An 18,653-nucleotide genomic window follows, 5' to 3' on the forward strand; every position below is an offset into this window, starting at 1 on the left:
TGCACTAAGCTAAAACCTACTCCCCCACCCTTCCTGTGACCTTGGCTGCACTTCAGCACTCAGAGAATTGAAGCAAAGGGCAAACTTTAGTAAATATTAGGTTCTGCCACTTGCAGATTTGCAGACTACATATAAAGATAACAGCACACATGCTCTCACTTCCCAGCTCTTGCTCTCTCTGAAGTGGACTTTGTGTATTTGCCACTGAATTACTTTGACATAAAACTTCCCAGACCATACTGATGTATTGAGTTGAACTCTGGCTTTGAATGGTTGCTGAGGCTTCGCAGAACTACCCATTATATTTATAAAAGTGCTAATTTTTGAGAACCACACAGAGAAAATTTTAGATTCAGCCCAGCTGATTTGTTCTTCCCACTGCTCCTGCAGTGAAGAGGATTGATTTTTGTGTTTCTTTCAATATTTGGCTTCATTTTCTCTGGTACCCAGTGCTTCAGGCCTTAATCCTTTAACCTTGAATGTGAGCATCAGTGCTTCAGGAGGGATCAGGCCTTTTGATGGAGAGAAAACATCTTTTGTTGTACCAAATGGTTGGGAGTGGTACAAGGCAAGACAGATCTCCAGGCAGTATATATTTCACTGTTGTGTTGGAAGACTATAAACAGAGGGTGGGTTTAGTGGGGATTATAAATAATCTGGAGGAAGGTGGGGTATTAGAAGCAATGGAAGAGAGTTAATGACTTTTTCTTTAACATTTGACCAATAACCAGTCTATCATGACAGATGTGTACTGGGTTGCCAAATGCTATAGTCTGATTTGGGTAACGGTTCAAAGCTCAGCATGTCATGGAAATGGCACTGTGGTCCCTGATGGAACAGGGGGAAAAAAGCTTTTGAGCTTCTCAAAGGGCAGTATTTGTGGAAGCAGATGCTTGCTTGCCCTACCCAGCATAAAGAACAGTTCTGCGGGCAGCCGGGAGAGTTCGTACTGCTGGATTTTTATAGGATCATTAATTATATGTTATAAGGCAGCTAAGCATGGCATTCCTAACTCAATGAATTCCATTATGAATGGCCTTTTCATATTCCTCATCTCATTATATTAAATGCATGTGACCTGAAGTTTAGCTAAAGTTATTGTTCGGGTTAACTTTCATTTAGTGGTTGCCCTAGTTTTAGAAACAGTATGATCTTTAGATTTTATGGAAAGTCAGGTTTTTTTATGCATGTTTTTGCAGCACTATTTTAGATAATTTCGTTTGAAACTAGGTAGGAACCTCTGTGAGGTGGCAGGGAAGGGATTTAGTCACTCCTTTGACTGGAGATTTGACTGGAGATTTCTGTACCCACTGGATGACAACATCCTGTTACACGGATTTGGCTATCATCTTTCTGCCAATAACTCTTAAACATTCTGCTCTGTTCCATCTAGTCTTGCATATCTGACTGCCTTCCTGACACATAATCCCAGTTGTTTTGCCTTCAGATCATTCCTAATCTGGCCAAAACAGAACTCCTTACTTTTTTCTTCTGAATCTCTCTTCACTTCTGATTTTGATAATGCCACATCCTTCCTGCCACTCAGACTCATAACCTCGGGATCACTCTCCTTCTCTGCATGCATCTGGGCTGCTGACAGCTATTGCAGCTTCTTTCTCCTTTGCAGCCAAAATATCCTTTTACTGTGTCAACAGTGAAAACAACATCCCTTGCTTTAGTCCTTCTTCTTGCACCTTGACTACTCTAAAGTCTTTAACTGCTCAGCATTCATTCACCTACTTCAAAGTAAGTTTTCTGAATGGGCATCTTGGCTATTCCTTCAGTTCTTGTCTGCTTTGCTTCTTTTAAACTCACCTTCAGGGGCCAGTTGTCTATTAAAAGTCATAAAGGTGTTCTTTATTTCATTTTCTCTGCCACCACCTCTTCTTTACTCTGCCAGTTATGTGGCACTGAAGAGTTTTTTTTTGTGTGTTGGATAAACTTTCAGTCATGTGCTGCTACTACATTCCCTAATTCTTTCTGTCTTTTAGAACCACTGGGTAATGTCATGACTTCTGCCTCCATCTTTATGTTCTGACAATGTCTTTCTTGTTTTACATTTTATTACTTGGAACTCTTTTTTTTTTTTTTTTTGGTCCTAAAATTTTCTAGAGTGCTCTTTTCCCCTCTCCACTGTTAATCCTAATTTAGTGAGTTTCAAACTTACACGTTTTTTCACACTGATCACAAAGATGATCTCTAGTAAACCCACCTAAAATCTAAACCATACTCAAACCATTTCATTGGTGATCTGGGGGCGAAAAGCATTAGAACTCAACTGCAGTGACAAATCATCAGCTGTCCTTTGTGGAAACGCTTTCCTGTGGCTTCTAGCATGCACAAGAATTTGCAGCAAAACAATTTGCAAGTGTCTTCTGTCAATAGTGCCAGCCTTCACCTCTTTGTATAACTACATGCCCTTTTGTTTGATCAATGCGTAATTAATCCTTCTTTTCTTTTTAACTCTGTATTCCCTTAGTCTCCATTTACATCTTTGCATCCTTTTTGAGCAAACCATGTCTCTGAGATACAGGCTAAGTTTGTATACCAGCTGTGGGCTCAGTAGGGCTGAGATGGTTTTGCAGCTCAAATAATGCAAAACCCTGAGCCCATGTCACAGTGTCAGAGTGGCACTCACGGCATCTGCTCTGGACAGATGTTTCCACCAGTTTGTAACAAATGCATGCAAAGGTAGACTGCCACGCCCAAAGATCAGTAGTGGTAGCTCTAGGATGGCAAAAATCACTTGTGTCTGGACCAGAAGGGCTTCCAGGGGCTGGGAACTGGCAGCCTGGAGCCCAAAGCTTCACAGCAAACAGCCTTGTGCCAGGATCTCTTCCCTTTGTTCTTCCTCTTGATACTGGACATCAGAGCAATGCCAATACATATCTCTGGGGTATGTGCCTTTTAGTGAGGCAGTGGTTTCTGTCTGGTTTCAATTCTATTATATCTGAATATTTTCTAAATAAAAGTGCAAAACCATGTTAAATCTGTAAGCATCCTGGTTGAGTAAATATTTGGTGGTGCTGTCAAATGCACATAAAATATATGCACTGAAAGGAAATCTTTAGTGTGTTGGTTTTTCTATGGGGCCCAGGCCATGGTTTTTATAGTTGTATGCCATTATTTAGGCATCTAAGTCTGTATTGCTCTTGCAATAAATACTTGATTTTACAGTCACTAGCCATCAAACATGCTCTGTGAAATATGTAACTTCAGTGAATTTAAGGCAACTGAAGTGGCTAAAATTGTTATTTTAAATCTTTACCAGGAGCTATCTTGTCAAATCTGCATCTGTTGGGCATGGTAATCTACTAATCAGAGTAAAGTCCAAAGTCTAAACTTCTCTATTTACTTCTTTTCAGGCTATAGGATTTTTTTTAAAGCAGATCAATAAACAATCTCAGTGTTTTCATTTTACTAAGCAATATAATATGGATGAGTACTAGTGTAGTGGTAAATCATTAATATACTCTTTAATCATAGAGTGACCATGTCCCACAGATGTGATTTAATCATGAAAAAAAGGCCAGTGAAGTGTGAAGATGCATCAGGAAGGGTGTTTCTAACTGATCTTGGTTAGTGTATGACACCATTTTAAAAGATGCTGTAGTATGAGAATATTTAGGATGCCATGTACATTTGTAGTTACACACCTGGCAAAATTCTAACATGATTGTTTTTATCATTATAAAACAAAAATCAAAACCCATTTCAGATTTGTATTTGGCAGAGAAGCCAAATGGCTTTTTTGAACAAGTCAAGCACTGCAACTTTCCGATTCAGTTGTCCCAAGATTTGTAAGACTTTGACACTAACAGACTATACCCCTAAAAACCTGTAGTAACCTGTTCTTAACATGCTTGATTCAATCATCCTGTGGTAGAGATAAAGGTGATTAAAGAAGACAGAAATTTCATGTCAAAATACGGGTCCTGCAAGGGTGTTTCTGTGTTGTTTTCAGTGATAATGGTTCCTGGTTAGAGAAATCAGATTCTGCAGCCTGAGAAGAATAGACAGTATAAAAGATCTAATTGTGTTTATTATGGAATTTGATGCATTTATGGAAGACTTTCCCTGCGACATATTCTCTGATATCAGGAGAGCTGTCAGTGACCCAGAAAGTCACCTCAGGATTCTTGGGGATATGTCTGTTTGTGCAGTTTAATGGTTATTAATTTTAGCTTTTATTGGTGTGAGAAATCTGAAATTTTGTTCCTTCATTCCCTCACTTTGAAATCAGGTATGAAAATTTGTCCTACTGGTAACTTAAACATTGAAACTTAGCATCAATCGAGTGTAACTTTGTCAATGAACAGAAGCAACTGTAGTTGCTGTGTCCTTTTCAATTGTTCTGATTCTCCAAAACTCCAGATTTTCTGTGGATATGTAATTCTTAGTACCTGCACAAAAAAGTGTGATCTTAAATTGTGATCTTTTTCTCTAATGAGGAATTTCTTCAGAAATCTTAATGGTGGGGCATACTGAAAACCCTGTATCTACTGTTCAACTCTTAGTGTGTCCCTCCTCTGCTGTCTTGTCAGTTACCCTCAGCAAATGATTGCTCCATAATGTGATCCATGATCAGAAAAGGAGCTTTTGCAGTTGCTGCTCATTTACTGAAAGCTGCTGTTATCAACATCTATCAGCCTGTCTGGAAACTTCTGTAGAGGAGAGAGTGCTTGTGTACTAATAGTCTTAGCAAAGGAAGACAAAAGGTGGTTACCTGCATCCCCAGACCCATCTCTGCCACAGCCTGTTGAAATGCAGCCCATCCACAGTGAAACCTTTTGTTCTGGGTGAGTCAAGTTGAGAAGAGATGATGTGTTGTTCTTCTATGCCTTTATCACAACCAAATTGCAATTCAATTTGGGGCATGTTTGTTCAGGAGATAGCTTGCATATGGCATTTCGATGGGTGTCTTGTGATTGGGGCTGGCTCTCAGCCAGACACTAGTGATGCTGGATAAGGCACTAAGACTGGCATTCACTTTGCTGAAGAGCATGTGATTCTCCTTCTGAAGGAGAGAGTGATGCTGCCTGATGCACTGAAGAAGTTTAGATTTTTCAAAAACTTTGTCCTAAAAAGGGTTTTGCATCATTCCTCATGGTGCTTTGACTGGTGACAGCGAGGCTGGCTTTTCAGATATACAGACACTGTTTGGAAGGATTGTTTTTATACCTGTGACTTGACATTTACATGACTTTCTTTTGTGAAGGCTGACAGCAGAGTTTGCTGGAACGACAGCTGCTCTGCTCTATAAGAAAGGCCAAACACACAGTCACAGAATTTTGCCCTGCTAAAGCTTGGCCATTCTGTTTTCTGTGGCCATTTCTCTGTGACTGTCTGAAAACGTTTATGCTATAATTTTCTTTGAATTCAGAAAAGATAGAAAAGTAATCACAGCTGTAATTTTGCTGTTTATTAGGAAAACTCAGATATGTTGGAAAGGTGCTGGTAGGGAGTTGAAATGTAGTGCACTTAAACCTGAGGAAGGAGAGGGCTTCAAAGGGAAGGCATGATTATAATTCTAGCTTAAATTTAGCTTAATACTTGCTACAAATAGGCCTCTAACCATGGATATTAAGTGAAGTCCTGACTTCATTGAAAGTAAAGACAGTATTTTGATTGATTCAGTGGGGCTAGGGTTTCACCTATGGCTGGTATGATCTAATAGGTCGTTGCTAATTACGAGCAAATGTGGCCTCAGTTCTTGCTGTTGGAATTAAATATCTGAGCATCAGCCACTGAGGGAATGGGGAAGGAACTCTTCTCTGACAGAGTGGTCTGGGGAAGCCGTGCTATGGATTCCTGTACCCTGGAACAGCTTCAGATATTGAAAAAAATTTTAGCATAGGTACCAGTGTACATCCTCCAAGATGAGAGAAAAGTAAACTAAATGCAGTAGGTGAGAGAGTGAGAGAGAGCTCAATGGGGGGGCGGGGGAAAACCCAAAAAACAACAGAGAAACCTGACACAGCCATGGGCATTACTGGATTCAAGGGCATTGAGGCTGAAGAGTGCTGTAAGAGATGAAATCTCTGCATGACAGCTCAGCAATATACTATCTGCATAATAACATGTAGATTGTAGGCAATCACTGTCTATTTTCTGTGATGAAAAATCCTTTTATTACAGGCAGATTTGATAATATTTATATTTCAGTTCCAGAACTCTCACTGACTGTTGAAGTGTTTCCCTACCTGTCCCTGCCTTTTGCCTAAAAAATATCTGAGAAGGGAGATGGACATGGTCTTGAAGACAGCTGGAGGAAAGAAGGTGTTGGGGAAACCTGACTGCACATTTTCAATGGTTAAAGTGGTCTTTTAATAAGGATAGAGACAGACTTTTGAACAGGGTCTGTAGCTATAGGACAAGTCATAACACTTTTGAACTTAATGGGCAGATTCAAGTTAGAAATGATGAAGAAATATTTCACTGTGAAACAGTGGTACAGGTTGCCCACAAAGGTGGCAAATGCCCCAGCCCTGGAAACATTCAAGGTCACTTTGTACAGGCTCTGAGCAATCTGTTTTGTTTGAAGATGTCCCTACTCATTGCAGGGGGATTGGACCGGGGGACCTTTATAAGGTTCCTTCTAACAAAAATTATTCTCTGGTTCGGAGAGCTTTAAATGCACATGCTCTCTAGAAAAGAAAGCAGCTGTTTCTTATTGACATTCACTGGATCCCAGCAGTGCCATTAACATGCTGATGCACCTAACATAAGCCTCAAAATGCCAAGTTTCATAATTGGCCCATGAAATCTCACTCTGAGTTTGAATATGGTCTGCAAGGTCCCTTTTTCCTGCTTCTTAAAGGGAGGAAATAATGTCAAGCTAAAAACCCATTTTTTAGGAAGGGAAGGGTGATGGCATTCACTGATGAGAGATTGCCCTGAAGTTCACACTGTGCTTCTCCTCTTCACACACAACTCTCTTACCTCCCTAGCAGCTCTGCTCAGCTGCCCTGTGGATTTGTACACCCTGCACAAAGCAGTAGCAAGTAGATCAATCTCTCTTCTCTTTCCTGTGTGCTGGTCTGCTGGCTTATATATTCTGACGTTTTTCTCCTCAGCTTCACTTGAGGGGACAGGAAAAGTTGTGGATTTTCAGTAGACCACTACCATTTGTTTTCAGATGCATACATCCAAAGTCTACAGTGCTTCTTTTCTCCCTACCAATATTTTTCATTTGCTATGCAGAAAAACAACCTCCCAAGCAGCCTCACTTTGGACCAGGTGATTTCAAAAGTGCTGTTTGGTAACAAGCTTGATATGAACTCATCTAAATTTGGACCCCTGCTGAAAAGAAGGTCCTGGCATCTTCTCTTTTGTCCCAATGCTTGTAGTGCTGAGCTGACTCTGGAAACTGATATGGCTGGAAAACACTCCCAGCCAAAGTGGCAGGGGAGGAAACAATTTTCAGCCTGTTTGTCAAACTGCATCTGAAATGGCAATTCAGGTTCCAGCTACAAAAACGTATTGCTTGGGTTGTCTACTTATCACCAGTTTTGCATCATTAAGTGTTATGCATTCTTGGCCTGATATAATTGCAGCAGATTGCACACATGAACTGTTAATTATTTTATTTTTAAAACAGAAATTACGGAACAGGAAAATAACATTTCAACATGTTTGCTTTTGGAGCTAACCTACCACGGCAATCTGTTAGTTTGATGATGGTTAAACTCGCAAGCCCTTGCCTCAGCAGAGTGCAGTAGGGTACCATTAAGGCAGCCATCTGTTGAACATACATAGTGGAGGCATGAATTGCCTCGCGTTTTGGGTTTCTGAGTAGTTACAATATTAATTTGTTCTCTGAATGCTGCTGATCCACATTGAAAAATGCACAGAAAGATCAGAATTCAGTGAAAGGTGAGCATCCAAGTCTGGGATTGAAGACTGGGAACCCAGTCATCTGAATGCTGGGTGTGGAGCAGGGAAGGGAGGAAGCCTCATGGGCGAGGTAAATCACATGCTGATAGTAAATAAGCACGACTCTGGCAAGAGCCTGAGCTGCTTTGGGTTGCTTAGTGATTCAACATATCTGCAAAACTCCATTTGCAGAACAAGTCTGCCATTATGTTGGATTGATTCATCAGGATCAGCAGCTAAAACTAGTTATATTCTATCTGAGTTTTCCTGCATTAGTTTAAAAATTAATTTAGTTGGCTCTAAGTGGACATTTATTTTAGTATCTTGAAGAACTGACTTTCCTCTATTAAAGCAGAATAATGTATCTATATGATGCCCTAACTTGAACAGTACATAAAGATTAGTAAATAAGACCCCATTAAAAATACTTATAATGTAAGTAACATGGGTCCCAATAGCCTTTCTAATGTCCATTAATGCTGATTGTGAGGATCAGAGCTCATTTTACTGAGCCATTTAGTCAAACCGTGTGATTATTTAGAAAGTTAATTCATGCATACTAAAATCTAGCTTAAGTAATGCAGAGGGTAGGAGGTAAAACTCTATGGAGACGATAGTCCTTTTTGTTATTTAATGATCAGCCATAATTAACTTGCAAATTTGAAATAATTAGAACAAATTAAAGGTATTTAACTTTGCCTCCCTAAAGAAAAATTCAAATTGCACCAAATGCAGCTTTAAATTATTCAAGTCTCAGAGGTCTGTGCCGGGTTTTTTTACAATGCCTTTTCTATGATGAGAATACCAATCTGCTTTTTGTCAGAAAGCATCCTATCAAGTAATTGTTCTTTGTGTCTAATAAATGACAGCTATTCTTCTTGGTAAAAGTATTTCAGTCTCTGAAGACTACATCAGCATTTCCATGGCATTTTAATTCAATAAAACAAAAGGTTAATGTTTTTCTACTTTTTAAGGAATGCAAATACTAGCAGTATTCAATGGGTCCTGAATGACATTTAAAATTTGCCGTTCGCGCTCAGCAAGGATATCGCGATATGAGGCTCAGACAGGATGGAAGAATGTTCAAGGTGTGTTTTCCTTTGGTCATAATGTACTTGTATATTCATAATGAGGTAGCAGTGCTGAGACTCTCTTCTTTTCTGGTCATACTACATCTCCTGTCCTGGTATGCAGGGTAGATAGGTTAATAAAGTCTTTATTTAGACAGTCTTCTCTGTTGGGTAGTTTCAAGGAGTGCCATGAAAATTCATTGGATATTGTGGTACCTGCAGGAAGTCCTACTAACCATGGTGCCTTTGAGTGACATGATGGGTAGCTGGATTTGAAAATAGATAAAAACGTCTTTTGCTGCTAAATCTCTCCAGCTGTAAATAGCTGATTCCTTTTGACCATATGTTGAGTTTAAATTTCCATGTTTCAATAATCACATCATTCATTTTACTAATTATTCCAGAGGTGAATGAGTAATTATGTTCTGAAACAGGTTTTTTTTTCCTTATGTTTTCTTTGTTTAATTGTGGTAGATAGTTAATTACTGAATTTCTTTCTCTCTCTGCATTATCCCTTTCCCTTCTTGGTCTGCACACCTTTCAGATTAAGTGTCATTTTAAGATTCGGGATTTTATCCCAAATCTTTTTTTACTTGAGCAAAACTTTAGCGTGAGCTGTCTCCTATTATATACTAAACAATGAGACTCCAGTTCTTTATTGAGGTTATAAATGCAAATACACTTGCTTTTCTTATTTATTGTACCTTAGTTTATGTAATTTCTTCTTGGTGCCTGTTTCTGTTTGAATTGCCTCTGCCACTGCAGTATTTAAAACAGAACTCAGGATTCTAGAGGTAATTGCACCATGTAGAAGACAGAGTATGCAGAACCAGTTGAGTAATCACGTCTTTACCTGCAAGCCAAAGGTCACTGTCTCCACATGAGGACTGCAGGTTATAATCAAATGTGCTTTAAACAACTCAAAGAGCATCCAGATTATGACAACCTAACTGTTTTTTAAAATGCTGTTAATCATCCCAAGTACAGGCAAATGGAATATCAGGTCCTGTTTTATCAGAGAAATCTGGTCAAGTATTACACCTTAAGCCTCTTTAAGCAGTTGCTAGGATCCAAAACCACCTCTTGGTGCTCTTGTAGTTGCAGGAATTAGTAGGTTAATAATTTCATATAATTCAAATAAGATACTAATTTAGTCCACCATAAATTTTAAAAACACTTTGCAGTTTTATTAGTGATCACACAGTTAGAAGCCCTAAAGTAAACGGAGGTTATTTGGAGAAGTTATATCCAACACTTCAGTCAGTTATTATAGGTCATAAGCCATTATATACTGTTCTGCATTAATAATACAGGAGTAATACTAATTGTCCAACAGGCTCAGTGGGCCCTATTAAACAATGTCTTCTACAGCACTTTGGGAAACTTTTAATTTAGCTATCATTTCCTGCTTTTTTCTCAGATCTACAGTAACTTTAGTCAGTGCAAGCTTTTTAGGTAAAGGATTCTTGTGATTCAACCTCCATGAAGCTGTATCCTAACTAATAAAAGTTCAGTGACAATCTTTGGGCTGCAAATGTAAAATTGGTGTTTAAACAGGAAAAAGATTTATCATAGAAATATAGAATGGTTTAGATTGGAAAAGACCTCTAGGATCACAGAGTCCAGCTGTTAAGATTTGTTTAATCTTCTAATAACTTAAGAAAGCTGTTTGTTGCTTCCATGATTGCAAGTAGATTAAATACAATCTTGGGATAAATTGTATTATTTCATGTGGATAATACAAAGATACTATTTTTATATTTTTAATTTATTTTATAAAGGGGCCTTTTATGACAAGGACTAATGACTTACATATGTTGGGTATTGTCATTTGAATCAGTAGTTATTCCCCAGAAAGCAGAATTTGAAAGCAGTAGCTTTTCTTTACTGAGAGAAACATGGGTCTTCATAGCCTCGTGTCTGCCCAGACCATTTTAAGATATCTGTGTCTGCAGAACTTGAAGTTGTGGTTGCTCCCCATCACCAGATTTCCCTCCTGCCTCTGTCCATGCAGTGTTTATGATCGTGTGTTGAAGTTCATCTTGAATAATAATGGTTCTGGTCAAGTTTCTCTTTTCTTACTTTACTCAAAGTACTGCACTTCCACACCAGATTCTCTCCCACCAGTTTGCTCATTCTCTATTCTATTTAAGAGTACCTCTGTTCATCAGTCTCACCTCTTTGTCTCCTATATTCTCATCCATTTTCTTCTTGAATCAGCTTCTCATAGTCCCTAGAGGCTTTTGAAAAAATGTGCAGATCTGGCACTTGGTTTAGCAGTGGCCTTGGCAGATGTACTCAGATGATCTCAAAGGTATTTTCCAATAAAAATTATTCTGTGATCTGCTTCCCTTTTGCAAACTAAAATTTCAGATTTCTCTTCACATAGTCTTGTTTCCCCTTTATTCTAGCAAAGTGAATATTTTTAAAATTACTTTTAGGCCCACTGTGCTGGACAAAGTCTGTCTTCATCTTCATTTGTATGTCTTCATCCCACTGGTGCTGTTCTAACCACTTGAGAAATCCAGGACCTAATGCTTTAGGAAATGTGCCCAATTCTGCAAAACTCCAAATACAGTTGTCAGGGTGCTGCTGGCTGCTGATAACCAAAGACTCCTGATAAAGTGGTTTGGTAGCTCTTCAAGCCTTAGGCATCCTGCTTTCAGAAATTATAAATGGATTCAACAGGAGCTCAACCAGAAGCATGATGTTTATGCTTCTGGAGAGTAAAAATTGGGTAGAGAGCTGGGTGCAGTGTTAATGGGCTGAATGCATCACGTAACAGTGCAATCTTTCTTTCCTCCCAGTGTCCCGGTGGTGAAATGTGAAGATTATTTACTGAGAACACCTCCAGTGAGCAAAAACTCCAGAAAAGCAGGGAGCAGCCGTGGGAGCAGTTCAGGGAAGAAAATGGTTGGCTTTGGTGCAAACGTGGATGATGGGCACAGCCCTCTAATGCAGACCAAGAGGGAAGGCACCAAGTCCAGGAAAGGTAAGGGGGAGCGTACTGTGTTGCAGGGCCATGAGTGTGCTGGTGTGTTCAAAAGGATATCAGTAAAATGCACAATTAAAGGAAGAGGTTTGCAGGTGTTTGAAACAACCTAAGAGAAGGTGGTAGCTCCATTTAAAAAAGTAAAAAATATTTTAAATAACAGGTGGTGATCCTGTCTGCTCTTCCTGATGGAAGAGAAACAAGTAGCCCCTTAATCTGAGGAAACTCCTTCAGTGATTTGTTTTTTAACTTTCCGAAAAGGCAGTGAGAATAAGTGCAGTGGGGTTTGCTCTTTAAATGTAATCTTTGCATTCTTTTCCTTCTTGAGTGACAACTTCACCATCACAACCTGCTATTTTGCCACACAGGGATGACTGTACTGCTAGAATCTATCCTGCCCTTAGCTTAATGTTTCCACTTAAGGAGCAGAGATGCAATCTTTTTCTCTTACAAAGAGAAAAGGTTGGGAACAAAAGCAACTTGGATGTTTCACTGCTTAGCCTTGAACATAATCCTTGGTTCAATTATGAACTAGATTTTTTTTCTATTTTTTTATTTTAACTTGTCAGCCAGTTTGCCGTATATGTCAGCATAAAAATAAAGAAAATGGCAAAATGAGAAGAAATGTGGTGCAGTTCTCAAAGGAACAAATAACTTGTGTTATTGGTTAAGACCGTACCAACATTAAAAAGCAGTCCCTGTGAAGAAACTTTCAAAAGGGTATCATCAGCCTGGACCCAAACAGTGGCTGAGGTTAATCTCTTCCAAGGCTCAGCTACAAAAGTTGGAAGCCTGTAAAGGGCTTGTGTCCAAAAAAATCAATTTCTAATTTGAAACAAAATCATTTTTGACTAACAGGGGTTCAGGACCCATTACTTTTGCTGTATAATCTGCTGACATTTCACACTTTCTGTTGTGCACAATGAATCCTAATAGTCATTTTATAACATTGCTACACCAATCAATTTAAGCAAGAGAAAGCCGTTACAATTCTGCAAAGTTTCAGGGGCAATTTTCACTGATGGTTTTCTTTTATGTTTTTTTTTCAGCTATCATTTTTTTTTCCTTCTCTTTTCCTCTTCCTTCTGCCTCCCTCCTTCTCAATGCTGCAGTGATGAAACTAGGATTTTTCACAGCTGGATGATGGGTTTTGTTGTTTTGATGGCAGTAGTCCCCAAAAGTAATTTATTTTCCATAGATTCAGGGGAAAATACCCAACCTGCCCTCTTCTTCATTCATTAATTTAATTTTGTAAGACTGAGGAGAAGTTACCAGCTGCATCTGGCTTTTGTACATAGCAACTGAGCTGCACCTATGTTGATTAAGTGATTGTAGTGGTCAGCATGACCTCTGAAGATGGTGGGCATCTTTTGCAAGCACTTACTGAGATTGCTGGCTTTTATGGCGTAGAGCTGTCTGGCAGAATTTCACTTACAAACATTGGCACTGCTGTGATAGCTGATAAAGTTCAGAGGGATGCATTCAAGCTGTGGAACAACCTCAGGTCTATTACTGATTTGAATGGTTGTTTATCACAAGGCAAATTACCTAGCACTAATCACTGAAGTTCAAGTCTTCTGTATTTAGTACCTTTTAAATTGGCTTCCTTCTGTTATATATTTGGACTCATTTAGCAAGCACACGTACATGCTTGTAAAGTGTTTTTTCCACCTTAAGGGATCACCAGGACACAATGTCAAGGTTTTTAATTCTGGATAGCCTGGACTTAGTTGGCTCTGTCCTTCCTTTTGCTGGATATTCCCATCTGCTGCTGACCTGGGATTTCTGGTTCAGTGCAGTATGAGAAAGGGGAATGAGATCCACAAGGTGATATCCTGAAGCATGGAACTCAATGTCATTTAGCCACATACCTGAAGGTGGCCTTTTGGTCAGAACACAGCAGTGCTGTGTACAGAAACATGTTCAGCTGAAAGCTTCTCAGTCATTAGATGCTGACCTGTTGATACAGAGGTTTATTTTTTCCCATGCCTATATCATTGACATGCCTGTTCTATTTAAGTTGTATGTTCTCCAGGATGGTGACTCTATCCCAGCACACCTTTGTGCAGTGTGAGTGCTGAAGTGGGCTTGCTGCACCACAGGGAATGGTGGCTGTATCAGTAGTAGTATCCCTCCAGAACAACATAGGCACTTGTATCAGGTTTAAAATTATTAGAAGCTGTCCCCATCCTGGAATGGCAGAAGGCTTTCCTTCCCACAGGACTGCTCACTTGCTGTGACAATAGTAGGTTTGAGAAGGGTGATTTCCTAACAAATACACCTCCCTGATGATGGTTAGTAATGGGTAGAAGAGCATTGTTAGCATGGTCCCTTTACCTTGTGGAGTGGAAAGGGTCACTTCTGCTCTCTTTTCAGAAACTTACTGGATCAACTTAGGAAATCAATTTTTATTCCCTCACTGTTGATTTTGTCTTCTGTTTCTGCTTGCTCCTAAGTTTTTATTCCTGTGCTTTAGCAGGTGTTTGTGTCTTGTAGTCAAACTTTTTTTTAGTATTACCAGCAAAACTTTAAGCAGTTGAAGCAATCTGAAGTCTTAGATCCTTTCAGCAGTAAATTGTTTTTATTGGTGTCACCACCAGCTATGTCAACGTGTACTAAAATCTAACAACTTGTCTAGTTAAAGAGAGCTGGAGTGCAGAAATGCATGTTTCTCTTCCTTTCTGCTCTTGAAAATTTTGCTGTGGGGCTGGGAAACTTATATCTATTGCGCGGTGCAATACTGGGCAATTCTCTGCATTTCTGTTTAAAGTATTCCTCTCTACAAACACTTCCTGAAATACCTCTGCATTGAAACTAAAGAAAGAACTATTTTCCCCTTTGTTTTTTCTTGTTGGACATAACATCTGCATGATGTTGTGTAGTGTGCAGAGTTTCCTTTTTCATATGCAAAAGAAAAAGCCAGAGAAGGAAAATTATTTTAGCTCATTTTAGCCCTGTACTTTTCCAGGGGCTGATTTCTCTAGATAGTGTTTGTTTTTCAGTAGTTTTTCTGATGTAGCTTCTTAGGGATTCAGGATCTGGAACTTCTTCCCTTGAGGGAAGACTCTTCCCTACAATTGAATAGAGCAATTAGTTAATATTAGTGAAGTGCTTTGAAGATGTGAAGTACTATATAAATGTTAAGTCTTATGAATATTACCATTATTCAAGTCATAAAGATCTCTTTTATGATTATCAACCTAGATTTCCTATTGCTTACTTTCATTCCATTGCTGCTTGAACCAGCCTCAACAATCTTTTTTTCATTCTTAATGTTTACACTTCTAAAATACAGACTGCTGTATTTCCCTACTTTCATAACGTTTTCGTTGTCTGTTTTTCAAGCAGAAATATATGGCTATTTGAGTTTTCTCAAATGATTCTTTGATCTACTTTAAATCATTCTTGTACCAATTTAGCCAAATTGAAAATAGTAGAATTAACATTACCATTTAGGAGACATTTAAAATTTCTTTGGTGTAGCCTTGCAAGCTTACATCTAATGGTTTTATTTTTGTTGGTTTTTTTTTTTTCGTTTTGTTTTGTTTTGTGTTTTTTTTGAGATTCTTTCCTGCTCCAGGATCTTTCCATTGGTGTCAGGATCTAAATTACCACACTATGGAAAAGCTTTTTCTTTTTTCCAGGGGTAAATGTGTCTATTCTTTTTTCACATTTCTTTCTTCTCTAGATCATCTGCAATGTCTCTAGTCTCATACTGTCTTCTAACACCTGCAATCTAATTAATTTACTGTCATTTGTATCACCCCAGTTCTCTATGACTTTTCATAAATAATTACCAGTCACTTCATAAATTCATTAACTAATTCCCTTTAGCCCTGAAATATATATCCTTCAGACTAAAGACTTTGTATCTTTTTTTTTCCCCTGGTAGTTTCTTTTCATCAGCTTTATATAGACAGGTATTATACATCAACAGGGTCTTCATTATCCTCTACTTGCCAATTTTCTCTTCCTTTATTTTTTTCTCATAATATATTTTAAAATTAGTAGTAGCTTGGACATTTTTGGGAATGTTATTGATTTAATTGTCTTTATGTATTTGCTTGTTCCTGAGTGCTTCTTTTCCTTCAAAAGACTTGCATGCCTAAAAATGCATAAAAAGATGTATTTTTAAAGCAGTTTTTTGTTGTTGTTTTGGTTTTGTTTGGTTTTTTGTGTGGAGTTTTTTTTTTTAATATACATTTAGTTGGGATTTCTTGATCCCTCTGCTTTATGTCTGTGCAGCCTTACAGCCTCAGTAAATACCTGATGAATTCCTTTTCTTGTTTTCTGTCTCTAGCTCTAGTAATATTTTCAAACTTTGAACAGTCCCCTTGAGGCTGTGTTGGCCACTTCTGAGTCCATAGATTGTCTTTTTTTGCAGAGATACATCTCATTTTCTGTGGATGCAGCATGTTGACAGTGTGCCAGCCTTGTCTCATATTAGCAATTGAATATTTTCTCCCATGTTAACAAGGTTTTTATTACTTTGGTATTAGTTTCTTAAAATCCAGCTGCCTCATTCCACTGTCATGTGAAATGATTTTTAAATATCTCTTATTTGATTGTAAGTCAAAACTCTAAGCAAGAGGCTTCCAGTCTTTATATGCCCACTCTTCTCATCATGGACTGGCACACTATCAAGTTACCAGGGACACACAATTAGCATATATCCCCATGATATTTCCAAGACTTCCTTCACTGATAATTAACTCTTTCTTAAGCAAGATTTTTTCACTGCACGGTGCTGAAACACAGTTCATTATAGCACAGTGATAACATATTATTTTGTTAGTCTCCCTAAAATGCATCTAAAATGTGTGGGTTTACTGAATTGTATATATTTTTGTACAAATCTCAGATCAATGCATTGCTTTAAATAATTCCTTGGACATCTATACATTTTACACTGAAGTTGGAATTACAACTTCGTGTTGCTTCACATTTCAGCATGGCTCATAGATAATGCTTCTGTTCACAGAGCTGAGAAATATTCAGTCATCACAGAGTTACATAAGTCAAACACTGGTTTGACTTCAGGTTTTACTGATATGTTTAGTTTTCCCTGTACTAAGTCTTGTTAAGTGATGTTGGTTGCACACAACTAATTAGGCTAGATTAAAAAAAGCCCAAACCCACAGGTCTTTGTGTGGTAGATAGATAGCTCTTAATTTTCCTATTGCCCTCTACCTCTTATTTACCTGTATGCTATTTGTCTTACTAAATCTGATCAGTGAAGCTCAGTTCTCAGGTGAGCAAGTGAAAAGTTGGCTGGACCACCAGCCTTCAAGGGTTGTCTTCAGTCCAGCTGGCAGCCAGTTCATAGTGGTTAGCTGCTTAACATCAACAGCCTGGGCAGCAGGTTTGCAGGCTTGGGGACGCAGTCAGTGTGCTGGAGGACAGAGCAGAGTATTCAAGGGATTTTAACAGGTTGGGAAAATTATTTGGCAGTACCCTTTTTAGGTTCAGCAAAGGGAAATGCCAGGGTCCTTCAGCTGGGTTGAACTGATCTCATATAGCAGGACAATCCTGAAGGCAGTTTTGCCCAAGAGGAAGGGGGTGTCCAGGTGAACAGCAGTGATGTGCCTATGTCATGGAGTAACTGGACCTCTCACTGGGCCATAATCATACAACTGTGGTCATCAGAGTGCTGAAATGACAGTTCCCCCTCAATTAGCTCAGTGAGCTAGCTGTGTCCATAAATGCTGTGTCCTGTTTGGGACTCCACAGTGCATGGACAACACTGACAAACTGCAGGAAGTCTGGCAGAGGCAGCCAGGACAGCCATGAGACTGAAGCAAGAGGCTGAGAAAGCTGGGTGCATTCAGTCTTAAGAAAAGATGGCTCAGCATGGATCTTGCTTCAGCTTCCTTAGGAGAGGGTGTAGAGAAGAGGGAATGAGACTTCTTGGAAATCATCATCAGCCACGCAAGTGACAAGAGGGAAAAGTCACAACTGAGAAAATTCTGATTCGTTATACAGGAAGCATTTTTGACTATGAATTGGTCAAACAGTGGAACCAGAGGAATTTTCCAGAGAGATTCTATCAGTGGAGACATTCAGCACCTAATGTGACAAGTGTCTGAAACCTGTTGATGCTGTTTGAATGGAGGATTGAACTGCATGACCTCCAAACTTTACCTTTAAACCTAGATTATTTTGTAATTCAATAGTTATTTAGAGGTGGGAAGAAGAAAGGTACTCTCAATTTTATTTTATTTAAATGAAAATACTGTTGTAGGGATATTTACACTTGGAGAACTAACATCTTAAAGCACGTCATGAGAACTGCATCTGTGAAACAAGCTGAATTCTCTGCACCACTTAAGGAATAATAATCGTGCAAGTCTGTCAAACTCTGGGCAGTAAGATGGAGGCTGCAGAGTGTGTCTTATTCTACAGATTTGATCCTGCATGGTCCTGAAAAGGATGCTGTGCACAGTACTGCCAGCTGATGAGCTCTCTGTCATTTCTCTATGTACATTTCTCACTTGAAAACTGTTTCAATTTTTCGTCCCAATGTTTTGTAATAAGGCAGAATTGAGGAACATCTATTCCAAAATCTCTAGCTTCTGATGCCTGGTTTGTCTTCATTTTGTTCTACAGGGACAACTTCAAGCCCTAGGAAGGATGCAGCTATATCTCCTGGGTTGATGGGAAGCAGCAAAGCCCTTGCATCCACAGCCATATCACCAATTCAGCATGACCCTTCACGG

The 18,653-nt window shown here is 38.9% G+C and overlaps 1 protein-coding gene across 2 annotated transcripts in view; it reads left to right on the forward strand.

The window, feature by feature from the left end:
* The window catches only part of KIAA1328 (KIAA1328 ortholog), a 170,957-nt gene that overhangs the window by 122,902 nt on the left and 29,402 nt on the right, over positions 1-18,653 (forward strand). For both annotated transcript variants that reach the window (XM_056514001.1, XM_056514002.1), the window contains 2 exons: positions 11,753-11,937; positions 18,544-18,652. In XM_056514001.1, the coding sequence (XP_056369976.1) occupies positions 11,753-11,937; positions 18,544-18,652 (294 nt within the window). The remainder of the gene's footprint in view (positions 1-11,752; positions 11,938-18,543; position 18,653) is intronic.

The sequence above is a fragment of the Oenanthe melanoleuca genome, chromosome Z (assembly GCF_029582105.1).
Source record: "Oenanthe melanoleuca isolate GR-GAL-2019-014 chromosome Z, OMel1.0, whole genome shotgun sequence".
NCBI classification, from domain to species: Eukaryota; Metazoa; Chordata; class Aves; order Passeriformes; family Muscicapidae; genus Oenanthe; species Oenanthe melanoleuca.